The following is a 27,248-nucleotide window of genomic DNA, read 5'->3' as shown; positions in this document are numbered from 1 at the left end:
CGTTGCCGCTCTGCAGATGTCCGCAGGTGACAGCATTCTAGTCTCTGCCCAGGACACCACCTAGGCTCTGGTTGAATGGGCCTTGACTTGTAGAGGTGGTGGTTTTCCTGCTTCTACATAGGCCGCCTTAATGACTTCTTTGATCCAGCGGGCAATGGTTGTCCGCAAGGCCGCTTCCCCTTGCCTCTTTCCGCTGTGAAGGACAAAAAGGTGGTCTGTCTTTCGTACCGGTTCCGACCTTTCCAAATATCTGGCTAGGAGTCTGCCGATGTCGAGGTGACGTAGGCTACGGTCTTTTCCCGAGTTCTTCACGCCGTTCATCGTTGGTAGTGCGATGGTTTGATTGAGGTGGAAGTGTGAGACCACTTTAGGGAGGAAGGAGGGAACTGTGCGTAGTTGGATGAACCCCGGGGTGAATCTGAAGAACGGTTCACGGCAGGACAGTGCTTGTAGCTCCGAGATGCGGCGGGCCGAACACACGGCCAGCAAGAACACTGTCTTTAAGGTTAACAGACGGAGAGATAGGCCTCGGAGGGGTCTGAAGGCGGATCCCGCTAGGAACTCCAAGACGAGGTTGAGGTTCCACAGAGGTACCGTCCATCTTAGAGGTGGGCGAATGTGTTTGACTCCTTTCAGGAAGCGTGATACATCCGGGTACGAGGCTATGCTGTTGCCCTCGCTCCTGGAGCCATAGCATGACAATGCTGCTATCTGTACCTTGATGGAATTGAGGGACAGACACTGCTGTAGCCCATTCTGTAAGAATTCCAGGATCACGGGAACTCTGGAGGGGCGTGGCTTGATGTTGTGGTCTTCGCACCAGGCCTTGAAGACTCTCCAAATCCTTATGTACGTTAGAGATGTGGAGAACTTGCGTGCTCGGAGGAGAGTATCTATTACTGCCTCCGAGTATCCGCTCTTCCTCAGTCGAGCCCTCTCAATGGCCAGACCGTAAGCGAGAATTGAGTCGGGTCCTCGTGAAGGATCGGGCCTTGTTGGAGCAGGTCTCTGTGCGGCGGCAGGGGTAGTGGGTTCCCTGCCAGCAGTCTTCTCATGTCTGCGTACCAGGTCTTCTTGGCCAAACCGGGGCCACCAGGAGAACTAGTCCCCTGTGTCGCTGTATCTTGTGAATGATTGCGCCCAGCAAGGGCCACGGCGGGAAGGCGTATAGAAGGGTCCCCGGAGGCCAGGGCATCGATCCCCTGGGACTGCGGGTCCCGTCTGCAGCTGAAGTATCTGGGTACTTGAGCGTTGGATCTGCTTGCCAGAAGGTCCATGTTTGGGATCCCCCACCGATTCACTATCATTTGGAAGGCTGTGGATGACAGTTTCCATTCTCCTGGGTTTAGACTTTCTCTGCTGAGGAAGTCTGCCGCGATGTTGTCTTTCCCGGCAATGTGGACGGCCGAGATCTCCTGAAGATTTGCTTCCACCCACGCCATCAGGAGGTCTATTTCTAGGGACACCTGTTGGCTTCTGGTTCCGCCCTGTCGGTTGATGTAGGCCACCGTCGTGGCGTCGTCCGACATCAGTCAGACCGCTTTGCCTCGAAGTCTGTGGGCAAACCGCAGACAGGCTAATCTGGCTGCCCGCGCTTCTAGGTGGTTGATGTTCCATCCCGCCTCTTCTGCGTTCCACTGCCCTTGGGTGGTCAGCTCTTCGCAGTGTGCTCCCCATCCGTGTAGGCTGGCATCTGTGGTGAGCAGGGTCCAGGTTGGGGAGGATAGGCTTGATCCCCGGCTCAGGTGGCTGTTCTGCAGCCACCACCGTAGCTGGGTCCAGACGCTGCCCGGGAGTGGAAGGCGTACGGTGTAGTTCTGGGACCGTGGACTCCACTGCGTTAGAAGTGAGCGCTGTAGAGGTCTCATTTGTGCTCGCGCCCATGGCACTACTTCCAGCGTGGACGCCATCAGTCCGAGGACTTGCAGGTAATCCCATGCTGTGGGACGAGGAACGCTCAGCAAGGTCTGAAGCCGGCCCCGCAGCTTTGACCTCCTCGCGGGGGTCAGGCTGACCTTGTCTTCCTTGGTGTCGAATTGGACGCCTAGGTATTCCAGCGACTGTGCGGGCTGTAGGGAGCTTTTGTTTATGTTGACTACCCATCCTAGGCTTTCCAGTAGTGCTATGACTCTGCTGGTTGCTTGGTGGCTTTCCTCCGGTGACTTCGCCCTGATCAGCCAATTATCCAGGTAGGGATGAACGAGGATTCCTTCCTTCCTGAGTGTTGCCACCACTATTACTATTACCTTGGTGAACGTCCGGGGTGCTGTGGCTAACCCGAAGGGTAGTGCCCGGAACTGATAGTGACGATTCAGGACCTTGAAGTGTAGGAAGCGCTGGTGTTCCTGATGCATTGGGATGTGTAAGTAGGCCTCCGACAGATCCAGGGATGTGAGGAACTCTCCTGGTTGTATTGCCCATATGACGGATCGTAAGGTTTCCATGCGGAAGCGGGGAACCCTTAGGTGGCGGTTGACCGACTTGAGGTCCAGGATGGGCCTGAATATGCCCTCTTTCTTGGGTATGATGAAGTAAATGGAGTAATGTCCAGTATTCATTTCCCGTATAGGCACTGGGGTTATGGCCTCGAGGGTCAGAAGCCTGTTCAGTGTAGCTTCCACTGCCGCCCTCTTGAGGGGGTCGTGGCAGGGAGATTCCATGAATTTGTCGGGGGAAGTTCGAATGAAGTCCAGGTAGTACCCCTCCCGGATGATGGCCAGGACCCATTTGTCCGTAGTTATCTCGACCCATATGCGGTAGAATAAGGCTAGTCTGCCCCTATAGCATCTTCCCTTGGATGGGTCGGCTGATTCTCATTGTGGGGTGCGGCCGGAGCCTGCACCCGCACTGGTTCCTCTCTTGGTGTGCTTGTTCCGAAAGGACTGGCTCCTGCTCGTAGGGTGGGGTGCTCGATAGTTGCTTTTGAAAGGGTTGAAGCGCTGTGAGCTTCTGCCTCTGGCGGATCTGTGGAAGGGACACCTGTTTCTCTTCGTCTTGTCTTCCGGCAGGCGCGGTAATGGGGAGTCACCCCATTTGTTGGCCAGTTTCTCTAGTTCGCTGCCGAAGAGGAGGGATCCTTTGAAGGGCATCTTTGATAGACTCGTCTTGGAAGAGGCGTCTGCCGACCAATTTCGGAGCCAGAGCTGTCTTCTGGCTGCCACAGTGGACGAGACTCCTCTGGCTGTTGTACGCACTAGATCGGAAGCCGCGTCGGTGAGAAAGGACAGAGTTGATTCCATGTCCTCTCCCGGGGTGCTGTTCCTGGCTTGAGATAGGCAGGCACGCGTCACCACGGTGCAGCAGGCCGCAATCTGAAGGGACAGAGCTGCAACCTCGAATGACTGCTTTAGCAAGGCTTCTAGGCGCCGGTCATGAGCGTCCTTGAGCGCCGCTCCTCCCTCCACTGGGATGGTAGTGCGCTTAGCGACCGCGCAGACCATGGCGTCCACGCTAGGGCACGCCAGGAGTTCTTTGGTCGCTGGGTCCAGGGGATACATGGCCGACAATGCTCGACCCCCTTTGAATGAGGACTCTGGAGCATTCCACTCTAGGTCAATTAGCTGTTGTGCCGCCTGTAAGAGAGGAAAATAGCGAGACGTCTGACGAAGGCCCTCCAGCAGGGGGTTCATTCTAGGTTCCATGAGGGCCCTTGGCCCGGGATAGCGAGTTCCGTTAGACATTGGGATACTAGGTCCGGGAGCTCATCCTTTGTGAAGAAGCGTCTCATGGTTCGGTGTGGCTCTGTCCCCGGGGGGAGTTCCCCTTCTTCCAGGGGCTCAATTTCCTCTTCAGAGTGGTCTGTGTCCTCGTAGGCGGAACTTCTGGACGGTGTGGACCTGTGCCTAGGCCTAGAGGGTCCTGGGGCATGAGGGTCCTCCGGAGGCGCCTGTGGCTGGACCTCCCGGGGTTCAGTTTGCATCCTGACAAAGGCGTGAATCCCCTTGAACAGCTCCACCCACGATATCGAAGCTGGGTCTAAGTTGAGGGGCGCTGGTTCTCTGGGAGTCCCCGAGTGTGGGGTGGACTCCCTGGGGCCTGCTAGGTCCGGGGTGCCCCCTGAAGAGCTAGCATTGGGCCCTGGCTGGAATGGCCCTGGCCTGGATCTCCCAGGGCCTCCTCCAATGTACGGACAGGGCGTCGGCCTCCTCGCTCTGTGTGGCTCTGACGTGGCATGCTTGGCAGAGGCCTTGCGCTTTTATGCCCGACTCTGGAGCTGCCATGACTGTGGCCGCGTGAGCTCTTGTGCGCTCCAGTGCGCCTCAGATATGCGCTGAGATGTGCGCCTAGCCGCAGATATGCGCCTTGTTCCGTGCGCGCAACTTATGCTCGTGAGGTATTATGTGCGCCTAAGTTTATGCGCACAAGGGACTTGTGCGCTCGAGTTGAACGGCGAGGCGGGTCAAGATGGCGACCTCCTCGGAGGGTCTCCACGTGGGTAGACCCTCGGGAACAGCCGGGGCCTAGCCCTGCTAGGGTGGATCAACCCAGCGGCACTGGCTCCGATCAGCAGCCTGTGCTCCTCTTCGATCCTCGGAGACTGTTTACATAGAAGATTTCTACCTTACCTTGTCTTCAGCGCTTCCCGGTTTCGTCCCGGGCGGTCTCCGGCTGCGGGGGGAGAGGGCAAATACCTTCATCGCCGTGCTCGAGGAATGCACCCGCTGCCTCTCAACCGTGCCCGAAATCAGAGGCTAAGTCCCTGCTGAGATTTGGCCACCGGACCGAGGCTCACCTCTGAGGGACCACGGAAATCACCTCAGGAATTTCAACTGGGGGAGGGACCCGAGGGTATCACCGCAGGAGAGCGGGGCTAGTCTTCAGGTAAACTTTTCTTCTTAAATTTGGGTTTTTCCTTGAATTTTGGTTCTAACGCTCAGAGAGCATGCAGATAGTCCCTAACTGCTTTGGAGACGGAAAATACTGAGGAGCTGCACTTCCTGCAGGGGTATATGTACTAGGGGCTGACGTCAGATTGAAATCTGATCTGTCTCCAACTACTAACAGGAGTACACTATACCCATTGGTCCTGAGACCATATGCTACACGCTAGGAAATAAAAGATACCAACCCCTCACACTTATTCCCCTCTCCGAGCACATCCCTGGCCCCCCACACACTCACTCATTCCCCTCGCCCCACCCCCCTCCGAGCACATCCCTGGCCCCCACACACACTCATTCCCCTCTCCGAGCACATCCCTGGCCCCCCACACACTCACTCATTCCCCTCTCCGAGCACATCCCTGGCCCCCCACACACTCACTCATTCCCCTCTCCGAGCACATCCCTGGCCCCCCACACACTCACTCATTCCCCTCTCCGGGCACATCCCTGGCCCCCCACACACTCACTCATTCCCCTCTCCGGGCACATCCCTGGCCCCCCACACACTCACTCATTCCCCTCTCCGGGCACATCCCTGGCCCCCCACACACTCACTCATTCCCCTCTCCGGGCACATCCCTGGCCCCCCACACACTCACTCATTCCCCTCGCCCCACCCCCCTCCGAGCACATCCCTGGCCCCCACACACTCACTCATTCCCCTCTCCGAGCACATCCCTGGCCCCCCACACACTCACTCATTCCCCTCTCCGAGCACATCCCTGGCCCCCCACACACTCACTCATTCCCCTCTCCGAGCACATCCCTGGCCCCCCACACACTCACTCATTCCCCTCTCCGAGCACATCCCTGGCCCCCCACACACTCACTCATTCCCCTCTCCGAGCACATCCCTGGCCCCCCACACACTCACTCATTCCCCTCTCCGGGCACATCCCTGGCCCCCCACACACTCACTCATTCCCCTCTCCGGGCACATCCCTGGCCCCCCACACACTCACTCATTCCCCTCTCCGGGCACATCCCTGGCCCCCCACACACTCACTCATTCCCCTCTCCGGGCACATCCCTGGCCCCCCACACACTCACTCATTCCCCTCTCCGGGCACATCCCTGGCCCCCCACACACTCACTCATTCCCCTCGCCCCACCCCCCCTCCGAGCACATCCCTGGCCCCCACACACTCACTCATTCCCCTCTCCGAGCACATCCCTGGCCCCCCACACACTCACTCATTCCCCTCTCCGAGCACATCCCTGGCCCCCCCACACACTCACTCATTCCCCTCTCCGAGCACATCCCTGGCCCCCCACACACTCACTCATTCCCCTCTCCGAGCACATCCCTGGCCCCCCACACACTCACTCATTCCCCTCTCCGAGCACATCCTGGCCCCCCACACACTCACTCATTCCCCTCTCCGAGCACATCCCTGGCCCCCCACACACTCACTCATTCCCCTCTCCGAGCACATCCCTGGCCCCCCACACACTCACTCATTCCCCTCTCCGGGCACATCCCTGGCCCCCCACACACTCACTCATTCCCCTCTCCGAGCACATCCCTGGCCCCCCACACACTCACTCATTCCCCTCTCCGGGCACATCCCTGGCCCCCCACACACTCACTCATTCCCCTCTCCGGGCACATCCCTAGCCCCCCACACACTCACTCATTCCCCTCTCCGGGCACATCCCTGGCCCCCCACACACTCACTCATTCCCCTCGCCCCACCCCCCTCCGAGCACATCCCTGGCCCCCCACACACTCACTCATTCCCCTCTCCGAGCACATCCCTGGCCCCCCACACACTCACTCATTCCCCTCTCCGAGCACATCCCTGGCCCCCCACACACTCACTCATTCCCCTCTCCGAGCACATCCCTGCCCCCCCACACACTCACTCACTCCCCTCTCCGAGCACATCCCTGGCCCCCCACACACTCACTCATTCCCCTCTCCGAGCACATCCCTGGCCCCCCACACACTCACTCATTCCCCTCTCCGAGCACATCCCTGGCCCCCCACACACTCACTCATTCCCCTCTCCGGGCACATCCCTGGCCCCCCACACACTCACTCATTCCCCTCGCCCCACCCCCCTCCGAGCACATCCCTGGCCCCCCCACTCACTCCCCTCTCCCCACCCCCCTCCCAGCACATCTCTGGCCCCCACACTCTCACTCATTCATTCCCCTCCCAGCACATCTCTGGCCCCCACACTCTCATTCATTCCCCTCTCCCCACCCCCCTCCAAGCACATCTCTGGCCCCCACACTCTCATTCATTCCCCTCTCCTCACCCCCCTCCAAGCACATCTCTGGCCCCCCACACTCTCATTCCCCCCTCCCAACATACTAATTCCTCCCCTCCTGATACCTGGCTGTAGCTGCACAGTCTGAAGATTCCTTTGCTGTTGCCCTCCAATGCCGTACTGCTGGCCTTCCCGTTCCAGGTCTGCCAACAAAAATGTGTTCGCGAGGTATCCATCAACAAGGCTTGCAGCTCACTCTTTGAATCCTGCTCTGATTGGCTTACTGCTGCAATATAGGGATAGGGTGTGCCGGATATGGACAGGCTTCATCGCAGCAGCAGCAGCAGCAGCCAATCACTGTAACATCAGAGCACAAGTCCCGCCCAACAAGCCCAAAAAACCGCGACTGGCAGAAAAAATAGCCCAATTAAAAGCAACCCGCGAATCGGAAAAAAAAAACGCGAATGACTAGGAAAAGAAGCCCAATCTCGCGGTAAATAAGCGAGGTTGGCAACACTGCTTGATCGGCTCCTAACTGGCTCGCGACTATCTAATGAAGCCGAGGAGACGACGTCCAATCAAAATGCCGCGAGCAGGAGCGGTGGGCGGTGACTGGGTGGTCCCTTCCACCGAACGGTTTCAGGGTGATGACGTCAGGAAGCCGGCGTGCGCCGTGTTTTGAGAAGGGGCAGTGGTGGACTCTCTAGCCTGGTAACGGAGGTGCCCGGAGGGAATGTGGCGGTCTCCGCCTCTTTCCCTGTTGGCCGATAGCTGTGGAAAGGCTTTGCTCTTAGTGGCGGGGTTTCTGTGTGAGTGGGGTTGCGCTTGGCCTGCGACTGCCTTGCCCAGCGGGGTGGGCTTCGTTGCTAGGCAGTGTGTTAGGGGAGAATGAGAAGGGGAGAAGCGCTCGGTGCCCAGCTTCCGCGCGTTCCCAGCTGCCTTGCCCAGGTTGCCTTCTTACCGTGGCCCTCCTTGCCTCTGGGGGCGGGCAGGAGTTATACCCCCGGAAGATGGCCTCCTCGAGCCAGAGGGCAGCGAACCCAGGCGTTCTGCGAGGAGTCCAGGAAAAAGATGCCGCTGAACGCCGGAGACTAAAGGAAATGTTAGCAGAGCAGCTTAGCAGGGATCTGCTCAGGTAGGATCCCTGGGGGTATGCTGTTTCGGAACCGGTTCTTATAAGGCCCAGGGCAGAAATAATCAAGGAGTGGACCTAGCCAGTGCCAGACGCCCTGACGTTCTGCCTTTGTGATATTGTTCAGTTTTGCCAAGGGGTTATGATGGGGCCTATTCAACTGCCTCTGTTCTTAAACATTATGTGCTGGAAAATTGTGGCAAACTAATAGGGTCATTCATGAAAATGCTTTATGGCGTTAATGCCATAATGCTTGAGAGAATCATGTTAGCACACAGCATGAATGCAAAATTTTTGAAGGGGCAGGATTAATTTAAAATGAGGGGCATTATCACATTTTTAACACTGGAAATAACTATGCCTTTTTTTTCCTGGTGTTAAGCTGTGTGATGTGCCCAAAACAGCCGTAATGCAATTTGCGATAAATATTGCAAATTACATTTTGGCCATTTTTGGGCTGGGAGAGGAGTGGAGAGAGAGAGAGAGAGGGAGGCTTGGGGTGGGGGGGATCTTCATAGTATTCAACTATTTATATCAAGATAGGGCCAGCTAATAGCTCAAGGTGAGGTGTTGGTTTAGGATTTCGGGGCCAATTTAACATGCAGACTGAGATGTACAAACAGCACAGTACACATCTGTGAAGATTTGACATCATTTGGAGTACGGAAAATCTCACAAAGATGAGATTTCTACTATGTTCTCTCACCCTAGCTTGATGGACTCTATAACAGGATGCTATCAAGCTAGGGCTAGAGAACATAGTAGAAATTTCATTTTTGTGAGACTTTCCGTACTCCAAATGACGTCAAATCTTCACAGATGTGTACTGTGCTGTTTGTATGTCTTGGTCTGCATGTTTAATTGGCCCCTACGCCAACACCTCACCTCGAGCTATTAGCTGGCTCTCCTATTGTGATATAAATAATTGACTACTATATGAGCCTCATAAAGAGTCTCTCTTCCCCCTCCCCCCCCCCCCCCAAAATAGTATTAGCCTGCCTGGGTACTTTATGACCTGTGAAAACTTTACCGCACCCTGCGATACACTACCTACGCGAGCAGGCCAGAGAAAAGCCCCTAACAATTATGAATAAAAAATGTGCTTTTTAAGTTCTTCCCAGAAGTATTGACTGTTTTGAACCCAATATAATTTACTGTGGTCTTGGCATAAAGGCTTGCCAGAGGTGAGCGATGAGATGACTCTACCACAAGGCACAAGTCAAATCACTGAGAAGGCCGGGTGGCGGGGGGGCCCTTTCAGTGATTTGCAATGCATAAGGAAGAAACCAGGAGTCAGAGTTCCCAGAGGAGTGGCCTATAGAGTGTCAGTGGTAATATTTCTAGGAAGCTGGAAACCCTGCCATACTCCCAGAAACTGCGATCTGCCTCATATTTCACCAGCATATGCCCCCAGGGGAGTGGGAGATGGATGAATGATGGAGGTCTTCGTGGTGGACTTTCTCCAGTTTGATGCAAGGGCATTAGGTGCTCTATATGAGCCTTACAGCCTTGTGCCCTCTCCCTCCAGGCCCTCCTCATACACAATTAAAAGTTTGTAATAACTCCTTTATGAAAAAGGGCATTCATAGTTTTCTGAAGTAAAAATATCACAATAACAGAAAACCCTGCAAAAAGGACAATTGGAACCCATATGGTATTAAGCCTATTGTAAAGTGTGTTTGATGTGGGCTTGGCCCTCAAAAAGCCATGAGTAAAATTGAATTACAATTACAGTATAGTAAGCCTCCCATACCAAAACAGCACAAAATGTCAGCATTCAAACAGTAACAACACTATCCATGAAAAGGCAACACTGCAAATATTACACCTAGCCCTAACACATCAATAAACCTACTATTAGGAAAATGGAACAAATCAGGCTGCTATAGATTTCTACACAGAAACCACATACCAGCAAAATACCTCACCTCGCTCACACACGCAGAACAGATGGACTCTCACCAAATACTGTACAGAATAGACATAAAGTTTAAATAAAAACATACAGACAAAAACTGAACTGGAAACTGCAAGAAGACAGAGCCTGTATGCAGTTCAACAATGGAAAACCAAACACCATCATTACTCATAAACAACAAAATCAAGAGTTTTAACACATTTGTAATAGTAAAACTATTCTATTACAATAAATATTTCAAAATAACTGATGAACAGAGCATTCTATAATTAAACAATTTTTTTAATTCTCAAAAACCAATAAAATATTTAAGAAAAGCACACATCAAATAGCATCCAACAATTTAAAACTAATAAGAATTAAAAAATGTCCCCTCTCCATACTTGGTATCTTTTGCCTTCCAGTCACTCTGAGTGTGTCATGGATTGGAGGAGGGCAGCCATACAAACTTTGTCCTTACATACACATTCCCTCCTTCATACACCTACCCATGCCCTCTCTTACATTTGATCTCTCTCTCTCACACAGAAGCACACCCTTTCACACATGCACATAGGCTCTCACACATCACTCACACACATTTGCACAGGCTCTCATACACACACACACCCCCATATAGGCATTCACTCAACCCTTTCTGTCATCCATATGCACACAGGCTGTCTCTCGCAGCCTCTGTCCCTCACATACATACACATGCACACAGGCTCTTGCTCCAACCCTCTCTCACACATGCATACAGGCTCTCTCTGACACTCGCACACACATACAGACTGTCACTCTTACACATGCACACTATCTCAGAGGCTCCCTCTCTTTGGCAGCTGCGGAATAGGGTCTGAAGCAGCTTAAGAGGCCGTTCTTTAACCGCAGAAGGATGAGGTCTGCTGCAGCCTACCGGCTTCTTTTCTGGTGGCAGTGGTGGAATGGTGTCTATTGCGGCCCACTGGGCTTTTTTTTTTTTTTTCGGACTCCCACAGGCACTTCAGTAATCACGACTGTGGCAAGGTGAGGTACCACAACAGTGTTTTGGGGTGTGCAGGTTTTGTTTTTTTTAAGAACTATTTAAAAAATTTTTTTCTTTTTGGGCATACAACATTAGCAAAACAGCAACATTACTCCAAGTGAAAATACAAAAGCAAATGATAAGCCATGGCTGAAAAGGTCATAAAATGAAAAGGATAATATGACCAAAGGGAACCCACCATACATAGCACACAGCTAAAAGAACAAGTATATGCAACTTAAGTGAGGTGATAAGTACAAAATGGGCCCTGTACTTTTGTTTCATGTTTTTTTTTTTGGGTTTTTTTTGTTTTTTTTTAATTCTTTATTTATTGCTTTCATCTTTAATACAATAAACAAACTTACATCAGAAAATTGTCTTGAATGTCAGAATTAAATACATATCAAATTATTATTTCTTGAAACATCTTTTATCTTTCATTCATTCAAGATATTTTAAGGCAATAAAGTAGAAACCTTCAAAATTATGAACGGTGAAAAGGAAAAAAAAACAAAAACATAACTATGAAAATATACATCTTTCTAAGACCTAATTCTTATCTTGCTGGTCATTAATCACGAGGAGGTCTTTGAGACCCTGTGGATCATGGAATACATAAATTTTCCCTTCCAATTTAATAATGCATTTACAGGGGTATTTCAATATAAAGTTTCCCCCTTTATCTTGCACTGTTTTCCTATATTGTAGGAAACTCTTCCTACGAATTTGAGTGTTCTTAACAAGGTCTGGGAAAACCCACACCTTTTGACCATAAAAAGTTAGGAGTCTATTACGAAAGAAAGATCTCATTATGTTGACCCTGTCTGAAGCAAATGCGAATTGCACTAAAAGGGTTTCCCTTGTTTTTATTTCAATTTCCTCCTGAGATTTTTGTAGGAGGTCAGATAAATCTATGGAATTTTCCCCAACTTCTATCTCTTTAACAGAAAGAATCTGTTTTAGAACATCAAGGAAAAAATGGTTGTTTCATGTTTAATATTGTCTTAATTTTTCAAACTCGGATATTCTGTGTTTGAGTTCACCAATAATCTATACCAGGGTTAGATTTCCGGAAACTAGCGATAGTGAACCAAGCAGCTAGCAGGAATTGACCAACTAATATCCTATATTTCACCGGAATTATGGACCCTTCCCATCTTCTAAGGAGGCCCAATACTGGTGCTATACATATTGGAACAGCAAGAATATCTGTCCTGTGGTGTTTGAGCCCAAAATTGGCGCACACCCTGACAATCCCACCACAGGTGCATGCATGCAGGTGCCAATTTCACTACAGCCTCTCCCAGATAGGGTTTGTGCCTGGGAATGTCTTAGAGTAAAAAACTGGAGTATGATAAGTTTTGTGTAGCAATTTAATCATAAGTGCAACCCATCTGGTGCATATGAAATATGTGGGGACAAGCAAACTTTTCCAAACCTTAGAGTCAAAGGCGCAGCATGGTAGACATTTTTTTATTTCCTCAAAATTTGCCACCTGAGGTGGCGTCTCACCTTACCTAATGATAGAACCACCCCAGCTCAATATGTTTCTTGGTTGTCGATTTCCATGGGTATAGTAACACAGTAAAGGTATACCATCACGCTAAGGCATATATAGGATGAGAATGCTGGAAAAAACCAAGGATTACAAATAGTATTACTGATAACCTAAAATTATAAAAAATCAACAAATTTTATTACTATTTTAGTACAGTATTTATTCATTTGCATATACTCTGAAATGATTATTGGTAAAGATCAATTGGCCCATCTAGTCTGCACAGGTGTCATCCTTTGTAGTTTTTCTATAACTTTCATTAGATGAGTATATATGTTCCCAATACTTAAACCATCGCCAGCTCCCTGCATATCTTTTTGCCCATCTCAACTTTGCTGTTACCATTATCTTCTTTAGCTATCCAAATTATGCTTATTGTTGAGGTCATAACCTTGGCTGCTCCATACAGATTACCCCAATCTTTTTGAAAGTTTAATGCAGCACTGATACGGGGACTTTCATTTTCAGTTTTTATTTTATTTTTCCTGGGAATTTCAATACTATAAGAAGAAAAAATCGGTAGAAAAATGATTTCGTTATAACACAAGGAGAAAAAGTTATAACTTTGAAATTCCCAGGAAAAATTAAACCTGAAAACGAAGGTCTCTACACTGATAGGGTTGTCATCATCGTTTGTGGGGGAATTCTGCCAATGCCAAATTCTTCTATAGAATTAGCAATGGGAACCAGAAGGAGCCAACAGCAGTGTTTGATCGTCACAGGACCAAAGCACAACAAAAAGTCTGTAGCATTAGCCCACACAGAAGAAGGCAGCACCAGTTTTGGAAGAAGGTGTTAGTCAGCAGCTACTGCATTAGCCTGAATGGATCTGGATGGCGGAAGCAGCTTTCCTTGTGTGGGCCAAGACGGAGCCTTAGCAGTTTTTTGATCCAAATGGCAGAAAAGACACAGGGGACTGTGTTGGAGGCAACAGCTGCAGCTTCACAATTGGAAGAGTTAGAGGCTAAAAGGAAGGGAGAGAGCGTGGTGGGGTTGGGGACTGGGTGGAGGGAGAAGACTGGGATCAAGTCTTGTGATATACTATTATGGTACTAGGGAAATTCTGCATGCAGAATATTCTGCATCTTTGAGTAACAGTTTTTTTTTTTTCTGTTGCACTTTATAAATGAACACCAAACTGATTAAAAAAAACAACACACACACGAGTATCGGCATACATTGTGAAATGAGGGGTCAGCAAACCTGACAGTATTGGGTATTTATATCCCAAATCTCGTCTTCTCTATCATCCACCTCTTTAATCAACTTGTTTTGTTTTGTCTATAAATTGCACTAAAAACGTACATAGTAAAGAAAAACAAATAGGTTCCATGTTAAATGATGAAACTGAACAAGTCCCTGATGTCTGCTGACATTTCGTTACCCACTGCTTCAGGGGGGATATGGTAAAACAAAACACTTACCTGGATCTATGTGTTCTCCGGAGGACTGGGGGAGAGCATGTAGATCCATGTTGGGCAGACATTTGTGAGACTGAGTCTGGCTGATGTTTTCAGCCGCACTGTGCCATGGCTGAAAGCAGCAGTTGGGCCTGGCTGGCAGAGGAAGAGGACACAGCCCAATGTCCTGCTGCTGTCCTCTTCTTTGCTACATACGTAATATGGGGGGGAGTGGAGATCCAGGAAAGCGTTTGTCGGCAGTAGCTGAAAATGATACAATGGGTCAGAAGCCTTTTGCCTTCCTGATTCAACCCAGCTGGATTGGACCAAGCAACCTGGTCTTCTATGACTATTCCACAGGGATCAGCAAATTCTCTGAGAAGTTCAGATTTTTGCAGCCCCTCCCTTGGCCGTAGAATTGAGAGACCAGCAGTCATGATTATATAAGGCCCATCTAGTCTCGCAAATTTACTTCCTGTTGCAATGCCATGGTCTGCAGTTAATTGCTAGCTTTCAATGCCTTGCATAAATTCACGCATAAGCCTATGTGCAAGAGAATGTTTTATGGTAGAATTCCACGTATTTTATTAAATGCACACATACATATTGTATGTTTGTTTGCTTTAAATTGCTATGAGTCTTTAAGATATGTGATCCACAAATGTAAATAAATAGGTAAATGTCAGCTTGAACTATGGGTAAGAAGCTAATAGCGCTTGTCCATGTTTCACACTGCCTTATTTTAATCTGTTTCAAATCACTTGTAAGAATCGATTATTTCAAATTGCTGGACTTGAACTCTGAATTAGGGCTGAGGGAGACTTTGCCTGCTTGAGAGAGTCCCTAAAAACTTTCCTCTTTCAGCGCGCCTTTGCGGATTGAATTTCACTACTGATGTTATGCTATTCTTGCATTGTTTGTGTTTGTATTGTCATGTTTTATTGTATTTCACTATGTAAAGCAGTTTTATTGTTGTATAATTACGTATGTGAAGCTGTAATCTGCCGAGATTTCCAAATTGGCAGAGTAGAAATTGGTTAAATAAATACATGTATTATAAAATACTACAGCAAATATATGCAAGGCCACATATTCTGCGCCGTGTGCCTTTGTTTGAAAGTTATCCTCCCTTTGTGTAGCTGCCGATCAGAGTGTGAAGAAAATCTGCATCACAGCAGAAATACGAAGGCCTGCCATGGGGTGGAAAAAAAGACAGTTGTATCAATCCACTTGGAATGAAATGAGACAGATTCACCCACACAGACCAGGATAGAGCCTGTAGTGGTTTTTAGTCCACATGAGCAGGAAGGGACACAGCATGGACAACAGGTGCGGCTTCAGAAATGAGATTTATCTCAGCATGGGACAAATATATCCAATCACTTTCTCCTAAACCTAGAAATCTGGTGCTGAATTATCCTTGACCAGTAATTGGTTAACCATCTGTTTTGTTTTTTTTAGGGTAGTTTCTTCAATAGGAATGGGACCTCATTTTCAATATATAACTATTTGATTTCTCTTTCTTTACTCTGTGGTTCTGTTTTGGGGGGTTACCTGGAAGAGGTGGGATGTAAAAATTATGTAAACGATCGTTCCTTGATTCAGTTGGCCTGGTGTGCATCAGAGTCCAATGTGCACCAGTGATGGTTTAATTTGGTTGATTTTTCTTGTAATTCGTTTGCTTACTACAATAAAACTGATTCCAAATAAAATGCTATGCATAATTACTCAAAGATGCAGAATTTTAAATAATTATTGTGCAGAATTCCCCCAGGAATACCGTAATAGTACATCATAAGTTTTGACCCCCAATGCTCTCTTCCCTCGTAGGCTCAACATCACATTTCCTCTCCCTCTCCCTATTGACCAGACTTTCCCCAATCCATTATTTTTTCTCCCTGCACCTCCAGATCCGACCCACCAGTCTTTAGTCTTCCCAATTTACTTTTAAAAGAATTACCAGTATTCATATTTTCCATTTGCATTAAGACCTGAACTGTTCTTCCAGGCCAAATAAGCTGGATCCTCTTTGTCACACCATATAGAGAGCACAGCCTTTTTCCCCAGCCGCCATGCCTTCTTAAGAAAAAGGCAATCACCCCTGTCAATGATATCCAATGCCTCTCTACAGTCAAACAGCACTCCTTCTGGGGTGAAAGAGAGGGAGCTATTTAAGATCTGTTGCAAATATAGTTTCATTTTCCCCCCCAAAACTTGGAACAGCTGGGCATGATAAAAAATGACCCAAGTTTCCCCTAGCAGAAGAGCATTTAGGGCACACAGCAGCTTGCAACACTCCTGCTCGGAACAGCCTAGTTGGAGGCAAATATAGTGGCAGTAGGAATTTATATTGTAATTCTCTCAAATTGGCATTTTCAACAACCCTGGAATCCTCGCAAAGAAGGACAGTAACTGTCGGCCTACCAACTGAAGAAGGAGCTCAGATTTCCATTTTCCTAACAATAAGACTACCACGGGTGCAACTTGGAGATCTAATAACGCCATATATAGGCGGGTACACTCATTCTTCTCTGCTCCCCAGTTTGAAAGAATTCTTCAATTTTTACCTTAAAGTCTTCCTTAAGATTATCACTTAACAGCGACTGCCAATAGTGTTGTAATTGAATATACGTGAATCGCTGACCCATAGTCATCCCAAATTGGGTTTCCATTTCTTGAAAAGAAATGAGGTGACCTTCAAGAATCACCATTTGCCCCACATGGTATAACCCTTTCTGTGCCCAAGCAATAAAAGATTTGTTCTGTGACCCAGGTAGAAAATCCCCATTACCCTGCAGGGGTAAAAACAAATAGACTCCCGATAACTATGCTGAAGCCACAAAGAAATTGCTATGCCCTCCTGAGAGAGAAAATAATTCAATGTGTTCTCAGATGTACAGGTAGCGAAGAGTTATCAGCATGTAAAACAAAATGAAGTGCCAGCAGCGATGCCCATGTTGCCCCCAAATTCTGGGAGTATAGAACGACGTGTCAAAAAGCCAGTCTGTCACAGGGTATAGGCTATATTGTATCTCTCAATATGAGGTACCCCCAGACCAACTTCTTTCCAGCCACCCAATAAATGAGTAATAGCTATGCGAGCCCCTTTGCCTTGCCAGAGAAATTTAGAAAGCATAGCGTATCCCAAGTTAATATCCCATTTTTGCAAATAAAAGGGCAAAACCTATAAAACACAAAGCCATTGTGGCCATAGCATTTTAAAAAGATTGATGTGGCCCATCAGCGATAATGGAAAATAATTCCACAGCAACAACTTGTCCTTCATACATTTCAGTAGAGGAAGAACATTTAGATCATATAATTGAGCCAGATCCATAGTAAGAACTATACCTAAATATATAAAGGACCCAGGTTCTCATCTTAACGGAAAATTCCCCCTCCCCAGAGATTTAACGGACTGAGAAGATGTTAAGGCTTCAGATTTTCCAATATTAAGCTTAAAACCAGAAAAAGTCCCATATTGAGAAATTTCATCAAACAACCCAGTTAAGGAGTCATGTGGCTTCGAAAGATGAACCAATAGATCATCCACAAAGGCCACAATTTTAAACATCTGGTCTTTAATGGGAATTCCTACTATCCTATCAGCCTGTACCGATCTCAAAAGGGGCTCCAAAACTCAAAGGAATAACAATAGGGATAGAAGAAGACACCCCTGATACGTCCTTCTTTGAATAGTGAACTCCTCTGTTAATTGACTATTCACTAGAATGTGTGCCTTGGGATTAGAATATAACAAGTGCACTACATTGCAAAAAAACCCCAAATTGTCCACCCAATCAAATGCTTTCTCGGCACTGAAACTAACTAGGATTGAGGAAATAGCTGCCTGCATGCTCTGAGATGAGCTTAATCAACACCTTTCTAAGATAAGCTTAACCAACACCTTTTGAACATTAAAAGCAGAATGCCTACCGCGAACAAAACCCACCTGATCTGTAATCGGTGGGAAGCTGAATAGTTAAATGATCAACAAATATTTTTGACAACAACTTCAGATCATAGTAAAGCAACAATATCGACCGACAAGACACTGGCAATAGCAAGTCCTTACCCTTCTTTGAGTGAATTGTGCTTAAGGCTCTATTTGTGTCAAAAGGGAATCGCTTAACCTCTAACTGGGTGAATAAAGATTGTAAAGGTAGTGCTATTGGTTCCTTCAATATCTTATAAAATTTCCCTCCCCCAAAACCATCTGGCCCTGGTGTCTTATAAAGACTAGCCTGGTCTATCTGCACCTGAATCTCCATGGTGATAATTGCATTCAAAGCTTCCAGCTGAGATGCTGTTAGCTTATGCAGTAAGGTGAACTTCTTAAAAAAAAAAAAAAAAAAAAGCCCTATTTTCCTCATCAGTTTTATCCTTAGCATAAAGAGACTGAAAATAAAATCACAGAATACTTTATTGAGCTCTTCAGGAGCATTCACTGTCCTCCCCTGCCCATTTCTAACTACTGCTATGTGACAAGCCCCCTCCCGACGTTTGATCAAAGATGCCAAAAGCTTTCCTGCTTTATTCCCAAACCGGAATAATTGATATTTATAATAAAACGTAGATTTGTAAGCCCTTTGGCGCAATACAGATTTTAAGGCCACCTGTGAAGCAATGTAAACCGATCTGGCTTTAAGCATGGGAAAAGCTGCAAATATTAACCTATCCTGTTGAATCTGTTTTTCCAACATAAGAATTCTCTTGCCCATAATCTTCCTTCACCAACTCACATATCCAATTATATCCCCATATAAGACAAATTTTGCCGTCTCCAAAAAAAAGGACAGGCTCATTCATATGAATTTTATTGTGCTCATGAAATTGTTTCCATTTTCACTGTAGAAATGTCTGAAAACCCTCATCCCCATACAACCGGGCAGGAAAAGTCCACTTCTCTGGCCCCTTCTTCTGAGACACCCCCCCCCCCCCCCCCCAATAAAGAACATCAACTCAGATGATAGCATGGTCAGAGATTTCAAGGGGGCCTATTATCACCTGATTAATCTGAGAGAGCAAGGATGATGATGTCAACAAATAGTCTATCCTTGACTGAGAAGCGTGAGCCCTAGAGACGTGTGTAATCTCGCTTAGTGGGATGCAAAACCTTCCATGCATTTAGAAGGTCTAAGTGATCACATAGCCATGGAATCCCTTTGTGCTTTGCCAATTGGTTCCCCGGAAGGCAGCGAGATTTGTCCAGCGTGGGATCAAAACCAGTATTCATGTCTCCTCCCAATATAATAGGGCCACCACCCAGATATTGCACTTTTTGAATAATAACATATGCATTAGGTGCACAGATATTGCATAATATTGATGATTCCCCGTTCAAAACGCCTGAAGAATCAAAAATCTACCCCAGGATCTTTAATGAGATCACAAATTTGAAAAGTTGGGGCCTTATGAATCAAAATAGCCACCCCAACTTTGAGAGCCAGATGAAGCCCAATGAGCTTCCCCCTCCCACCATCTGGCCAGCTTACTGTGCTCTTTATCAGTCAAATGTATTTCTTGGATCATAGCAATATCTGACTTATGCTTTGCCAAAGCTTTCAAAATCTTAGAACGCTTGAGCGGGGAACCCAGACCTGCTAAATTCCAAGAAGACACTCTAAGATCATCCTTAGTCATCCATTAGCCAACCATGGGATAAGGATTAAGATACAGAGACTGCAGAAAGTCTTTTCCCCCCAGCCTGGGACAGACTCCATTCCCAACAAGCGAGAAGCCACGCAACCAAAAATCCAAGACACAGACAACTATTAGCAGGGCCCCAAGAATTATCTTTGCTGTTTCAGTCCTTAATTCCCCACCCTTATAACTCTCCCATCTCCAAAGAGAGAAAATCATGCAATGAATGCCATGGGGCCTGCCCACCCACCCACCACCTGCAAGAAACATCACTGCTAAAGAGATGAGAGAGGATTCATCAAATATAAAACATTTTCCTCGGCTAATATTCAGGAAACATCCAGACTCTCCCCACAGAAGCACTAGGAAGATGTCCAAAAACTAATCACAGACCAAAGACATACTATTATATATAAATAGTCCAGGGCGGTCTGCAAAACACATTTTGAAAACTACTGTTCCTCAGGCCCAAAGACGTTTCTCCAGCCAGTCCATCCTCAATGATCAGGGTCAGAAGAATTGCTCCCAGCAGCCCCATTCAAAGAGTCTAAAAAAAAAAAAAGTTGAGCCTCAGCTGGTGTAGAAAGTAGCTTTTCCTCCATGAGTCACTTTTAACTTGGTCAGGTACTGCAAGAAAAAGCAGACCTTTCTTTCACATAGGAAAGTGCACACTGGTGAAAAAGCTCTACAAAGACCCAGCAGTTTCACTGAATAATCCTGAAATATTAGGATTTTGCGATCAATTTTTGGCTGAGATCCCCATCACACTGCCTGCAAAACCGCCAGCTTGCGAATAAAGTTAAAAAATCTGGTGATGTCAACTCAGGGTTGCCTCTGATTGTCCAGGCACGGGCCTAGGCGATGAGCCTTCTCAATCAACACTGGTCCCAGAGAGGGATCCAAGGAAAGCTCATGTATGAGCCAGGTTTCCAAAAAGCCCTGCAGCTCAGCATCAGTTATAGACTCCAGGAATTCTACCAACTTGAGGTTATTTCTGCAGGATCTATTTTCAAGATCCTCTGTTTTATCTTCCAGCCGTGCTACAGCAGCCTGAGCTCTCTGACTAATGCAGCCTCCCTGTGCACAGAATCCTCCATATCTGAAACTCGTTCCACAGAGCTCACCCACCAAGTTACTGCTTCTACAAAAGCTATTTCATCGAATTGCTTAAAAGCTTGCTCAAATTTTTATATCCAAAGTTTTTGCCACGGTCATCCCATCAATCAGGTCGGTATTATATAGCATCGCACACAGTGCTCCTCTTCCCGTTCTGCCATTTTAGGATCAGTGAGCTTGCTCTTCTTTCTCCTTGCGGGTGGCTTTTGTGGTCATCCCAGCCTCTAAACAGCCCAAAAAGATGAAATATAGCCAACAGAACTGCAAAAATTAACAAAGTGTGTCGACAGAGGTCAGATGGTGTTTGTTCAGGGCAGGTGGTGAGTAGGCCCCGAGAGCAGAGCTGAAACACGTCCTGGTCTTACCACGCCATCACGTGAGCTGGATGCATAGCATTTTAAATGACTACATCAGAAATAATTCTTCCCAGAAAGAGGTGGATACATGGGAGAAACCTCCAGTAGAATGGTAAAGACAAAAACAGCATCAATTCAAGGAAGCCTGGAATTAGCACAGAAAATCCTTAGTTGCAAAGAAGTACAGGCAAACCATGTATATTAAAGGATTGAATGTGTGTGGTTTACCCCCACCTATCTTAAATAGATGCATGCATATATTTTTTGGTTGAAAATAAACTAGGACTTGCTTGCCTAAGTCCTGATTTACACGTGCAAATCGGCCAATTTTAAAGCATGCATGTGTCGAGGAAATTAACTAGTTTACCAATTAGTCCACCAGTTCACCCAGTCCTTCTCCAGGTCATAGAGACCCTCATGCTTCAGGCTGAACTCCAACCCTGTCAGTACTGCCCAATAACATGTTTAATATCACACCAGATAATTAGCAGATGTAAAGATATGCGAATAAGCTGTAAAATTTAATTGTCTTTTAAAATAGGTCTAGAACGGGTAGATGTGAATCGGTTATTTACTCTTTCAGATAGTAGAAGGACTAGGGGACTAGGGGACACTCCATGAAGTTAGCATGGGGCACATTTAAAACTAATCGGAGAAAGTTCTTTTTTACTCAACGCACAATTAAACTCTGGAATTTGTTGCCAGAGAATGTGGTTCGTGCAGGTAGTATAGCTGTGTTTAAAAAAGGATTGGATAAGTTCTTGGAGGAGAAGTCCATTACCTGCTATTAGGTTCACTTAGAGAATAGCCACTGCCATTAGCAATGGTTACATGGAATAGACTTAGTTTTTGGGTACTTGCCAGGTTCTTATGGCCTGGATTGGCCACTGTTGGAAACAGGATGCTGGGCTTGATGGACCCTTGGTCTGACCCAGTATGGCATTTTCTTATGTTCTTATGTTCTTATGTTCTTACATAATTTAGCCCTGCCACGGAATGCCCTAGACCACCCTGTTTATACACACACACATATGTGCGCAAAATTGAACACACGCACGTACTTTTAACTTTTATAAAATACAGAATACTTGTGTTTAGGCTACTTATGTGCTTATATGTTATATTTATGCATACAGAGTTTTGAAAATTCACCTTCAAGTTTTTAAAAGGCCACTGATCTTATTTTTTTAAAAGAAGCACTTTGTAGCTCCTTAAACTTGCTATTTTATTGTGGAATTGATTACAAGTAAGATTTTTCTTTCTAAGATACCAGCCGTCCTTAGTCCTCTAGATGTAAGCTTGATCTAATCCAGGCCCACATTCTCATTTAAAGTGGTAATACTAGCAAAAAAATGTTTTAATTATTAAATAGTTAAATGAACAGGGATCTTAGTTTTGTTTTACAGACACTGTATTAAAAGGATAGCTCCTCAGCCACTCCAGCCATCTTGAATCTAAGTATATCTGGGTGCTGTTGTGCTGACCAACACTGTAGGGATTGCATTAATAACATGTCAAGTACTAATAGTATACAGTATGAATATTTACACACAGGGCTTAATAGGTACAAAGGAAATTAGCAATAGAGACAAGAACTGGGCAAATTAACATTCTGAAAGAGCTGACTAATGCTGCTTTATGACTGGGGGAGGGGCAGGGTTTCAAGGCTGAGTCACCTTAGGACTGGGGTGTACCACCTTTGAATTTGCTACCCTTTTGCTCAGTCTGAACAAGGGAGCCATGAATCCAAGGCTCTTTACCCAGAAATGTTGCTCAAGTGCCCAGCAGAACTGCTTGAACTTGTGTATCACTACGAAGTGACACTGGGCTTCTTTCCTGAGAGTGGCTCTGAGTGGTGCTCCCGCAGCATTGCTAGCCAGTAGGAGCCAGAATTAAGATGGATCTCATGGGCTTGCTATGCCTGGACTGAGCCATTGGGAGAGTCATGTTAGTGTACTATCATCATGATGACAAAATAAAAGCTCTTTATCTGTGCAATAATATTGCACTTTGATAAAACACTTGGTTGAAAACTTGTCTTGTAATTTAAAGGTAACACTAATGTGCGGTTTTGGCTTTGACTAGTAGGCGGACTCTGCTTGCCTTGCCACTGGATATTCTTAGAATTGGATGTAGGTAAATGTTTGCAGGCTACTTTTATATGTGCATGATACGTACAGACTTAGAGCACCTAGGAGAATAGAAACAGCCAATTTATGTTCACACTGATTTTTTTAAATTTTTTTTTTATGGTGTACAGATTAGAAATGGAGTGGCTAGACAAGTCAGTTTGCAGTTGTACTGCATTTGTTCTGAATGCACTTTTGATTTTTGTAAGATTGAGTCCTAATTTATCATGCTTTCTCCAGTTCTCTGTGGGTTATAAAACATCTTTGATAAACCCAGGCCCATGGTGTTTTAAGAACCAGCCTCCATAGAAAGAGTTGATATAATTTAATTTTTCAATTTTTTTTTAAATCTTTTTTTTTTTTAATACCATCCCCATCTAAGGCTGGGTGACAAGTGCCCTTGCCACGAAAGAGGGCTAGAGGGAGGTTTACGTTTGAGACTTGCCCTTGGCTGATTTTTAGATTCCTGTTATGCTGTAATTATGATTGGTCAAGCCAAATTTTGTTTTGTATAAAGATTTTCTTGTGACTTTGATATCGTGTGTGTGTCTTCTTTTTTTTTTGGTTAACTCTTTTTATCAATTTTCAGGCATATAACATATACATAGAATATTGTGTGGTTTTTTTTTTAAAGAGATAAGTGTCCTAATAATGTGAAACTTGAGAGATGAAAAACTATTCTTTGAAAAGTATATCAAACTGTTGATGCTTGGTAATATTCAAGTGGTCTTGAGATACGGAAATCAATGGCAGATGTTTTCTATACATGCACTTGGTCAATTGTTGGAGATGAACAGAACAAATGCCTACAAAATTAACTTGCTTCACATATAATTATCACCATCATGGTAATTTGTTTCCAGTTCTTTTACGGCAGGTAAGAAAATGGCTAAGCAGGGGCTTTGTTAAAATGGTTTAAAAGATTCTCTGCTTGCCTGACAAATCACAGCATGCGTTTGCAGATCTGCTAACTAGGTGACTTCTTGCTCATTTCTGAATACAGCAGCATAATGTTGATTCTTTCTTTAAAAGGCTTCTAAAAGAGGAATTCCAGGCAGATGTCACCCTTTGTGTTGGCCACACATTGTTCAGAGCACACAAGGCTGTGCTGCTAGCCAGGGTTCCAGATTTCAGCTCGCGTGCCTTAATCATGAAGAGTGGTGAACTTGTTCAAGTAAACAATATCGAACCAGCAGAATTTCAAACATTCTTGCAGTAAGTTTGCAATTTCCTTTTTTATTTTAATGCATTTTACATTAAAAAAAAAAAAAAAAAAATTAGTAATAGCATATGTCTGTGATCCACATGTCACAGCTGCTTTTGCAACTCCAAAGCTTTTGATTCATGTAAAGCCTTAATAACTGTTAGGGTCAATGTAAGATGTAATTTAAAAAAAAAAGTTCTTTATTAATTATAAGTTTATCTCAGAATGTTACTGTAAAAAAAAACACCCCAAAAAACTATTTTAAAGAACAATCTTTCTTTGTATTTTAAATGGCGTACTGTAATAGTAGGAACTTGGCTTTTGATGTTTGTGCAGGTTTGAAAATCCTACAGAACATCAGATGCCAAAGTTCATGCTTGCAGTACCACTGGAATCCATTACAAGCACCATGTTAAAATACAAAAAAAGGGAGGACTAACATTTTTTAAAACGAAGGCTGTTTCCAAGACCTCAGTCTTCTATGGTAAATGAGTGTATCAATGAAGTTCCGAAAAGTGGAATATAAAAAAATAAAATAAAAATGGTAATGCTACAAACAGGTTGGGTTTTCAGGATATCCATAATGAATATACATGAGACAAATTTTGCATGCACTGTCTCAGTTGTGTGCAAATATATCATGCAGTTTTGGTCTTCCACCTTTTTTCAGTCTTGTCTTCCTGCTCCTCAGTCCTTAACTTCTTTCTCTCCTATGCTTCCTTCCCTTCAGAAGACACTTTGCTAGTAAACTTCAGCAAAGATGCCAAAGATTAGAATTTAGTTTACTGGAGGTATTCAAGTACAGTGCCTAGGTGAGACAAAGTGGATTGGGGGATGGGTGATGCTTTATACATCCTCCATTATTACTTGTAGGAAAATTCATTCTCTGTTGCTTACTCCCAGAAGTATGAAATGGAGACACCCAATTCTTTCTAGAGTGGAGGAGTGGCCTAGTGGTTAGAGCAGCATGCTGGGAAGCCAGGGTTCAAATCCCATTTCTCCCACTGATGCTGCTTGTGACCTTGGGCAAATTAGTTCATCCTTCATTGCCTCGAGAAGAAACTTAGGGCCCTGCATTTTTCCCATTGAAACAAAATGGGAGAAAACCTTTAGTAAATAAGCTTTGAACTATCGATGAAAAGGCATGAGCTAAATCTAAATAAATGTTTTATGAGCCTGTCCTCCAGAAACTTGCTAAATGTTTTTAATCTCAGCTATACTATTAGCCTTGACTGCCACTTTGTTCTCCCTCTCCATAGACCCAATCCCTTTCTCTCTTTCTGTTCCTCTCTTGCCCAGGCACACCACCAGCGTAATCCTCTCACCTCTAAAGTTGCAGCTATTGCCTTCAGGCTATCCCCACATCCTCCTTGTCTGCATGAGCCAAAACTGCCATTAGTTCTATCCTAGCTTTCCTAGCATGTAGCCAGATGGTTCAGGACCAGTGGGTTTATGCTCCCCTGCCAGCAGATGGAGACTGAGTCAGGTTGCAAAGCTGACATCACCCTAGAAACACCCCTGCAGTGACCTCAGTCCTTCAGTATTTCTCCAGCAGATGCAGACATGCTTTCCCTATGGGGATTGCTGTACCTTTTGGAAGAAGAAATTCAGCTTTTAAATTGGAGAAAAGATTGAGCCCCGCTTTCCTGCAGTGATACCTAAAGGTCCCTCCCCAGTTGAGAATTCCTGAGGCGATCCCTGGCAGGGACCTGGACGACACGGACGAAGAAGAGGATCCAGATTCTTTGGAAGATGGGGAAATCCCCCCCCCCAGTTTAGGACCATGTTACAGTTTTACCATAGAGATGAATTGCCAGCCCTGGCTTCCCAAACTGTGAAGATGCTGGGAGTTCCTGGGGTGGACTCTGATGGAACCAAAGAAGAATCCCATTCTGATTTTCCTATGGAAAGCCTCTTGTACTTTCAAGTACTGGAAGCCATCCAGGAGTTGATTGACCTGGAATGGGATGCCCCAGAAGCAAGTTTTAAAGGTGGAACAGTGTTAACACTATGCCCACTGGATCCGGCAGCGAGAGAACATTTGCGTTTCCCTAAAGTGGACGTGCTGGTCTGTGCCGTCTCTAAGCGAACAACTAACCCAGTGGAGGGAGGAGCAGCCTTAAAGGATGCACATGATAGGCAGATGGAGTCTTTCCTTAAACAGGCCTTTGACACAATAGCAATGACCTTACAGATTTGCTTCTTGTTGTGCCCTGGTAGCTCATTCATGCCTTCTCCTCTCTCGGGAGGTGGATGACTCAGGGGTGAATCCCAGAGCAGTTATGGAACCCGCCACCTTTTTAGCTGACACAGGCTTCGACCTAGTCCATACCTCAGCCAGAGGAGTGGCTTCAGTGGTGGCGGCTAGAAGACAGCTATGGCTGCGGAATTGGTCAGACGCAACCTTGAAGGCAAATCTCACAAAGATGCCCTTTAAAGAATCACTCCTCTTCGGAAGCGAATTGGAAAAGCTGCCAGTAAATGGAGCAAATATCCGGTATCCCGGCTACCAGAAGATAAGAGAGCAGTTACAGCGCTCCTTGCCCATGAGGGGGTCGATCCAGGGGCTCCCAATGCTTTCGCCCCTACAGAAAGTCCTTTGGGAGGTCTCAGTCCTTTCAGAGTCTGCAGCCCATGAGAGGGTCAGGCTCGGGTTCAGGTTCATCTGAACGCCCCAATGAAGTTTT

The 27,248-nt window shown here is 46.2% G+C and overlaps 1 protein-coding gene across 2 annotated transcripts in view; it reads left to right on the top strand.

Annotated features, from left to right (window-relative positions):
• Positions 1-7,742: 7,742 nt before the first annotated feature.
• KIAA1107 (KIAA1107 ortholog) overlaps positions 7,743-27,248 on the top strand; it is a 113,267-nt gene continuing 93,761 nt past the window's right edge. Inside the window, exons 1-2 of one of the 2 annotated variants that reach the window (XM_029617674.1) lie at positions 7,743-8,234; positions 24,390-24,572. In XM_029617674.1, the coding sequence (XP_029473534.1) occupies positions 8,110-8,234; positions 24,390-24,572 (308 nt within the window). In that variant the 5' untranslated portion in view covers positions 7,743-8,109. The remainder of the gene's footprint in view (positions 8,235-24,389; positions 24,573-27,248) is intronic. The other variant, XM_029617673.1, reaches the window with a different exon arrangement.

Source organism: Rhinatrema bivittatum, chromosome 10 (assembly GCF_901001135.1).
Source record: "Rhinatrema bivittatum chromosome 10, aRhiBiv1.1, whole genome shotgun sequence".
NCBI lineage: Eukaryota > Metazoa > Chordata > Amphibia > Gymnophiona > Rhinatrematidae > Rhinatrema > Rhinatrema bivittatum.
This window is presented reverse-complemented; position numbering and strand designations above follow the sequence as displayed.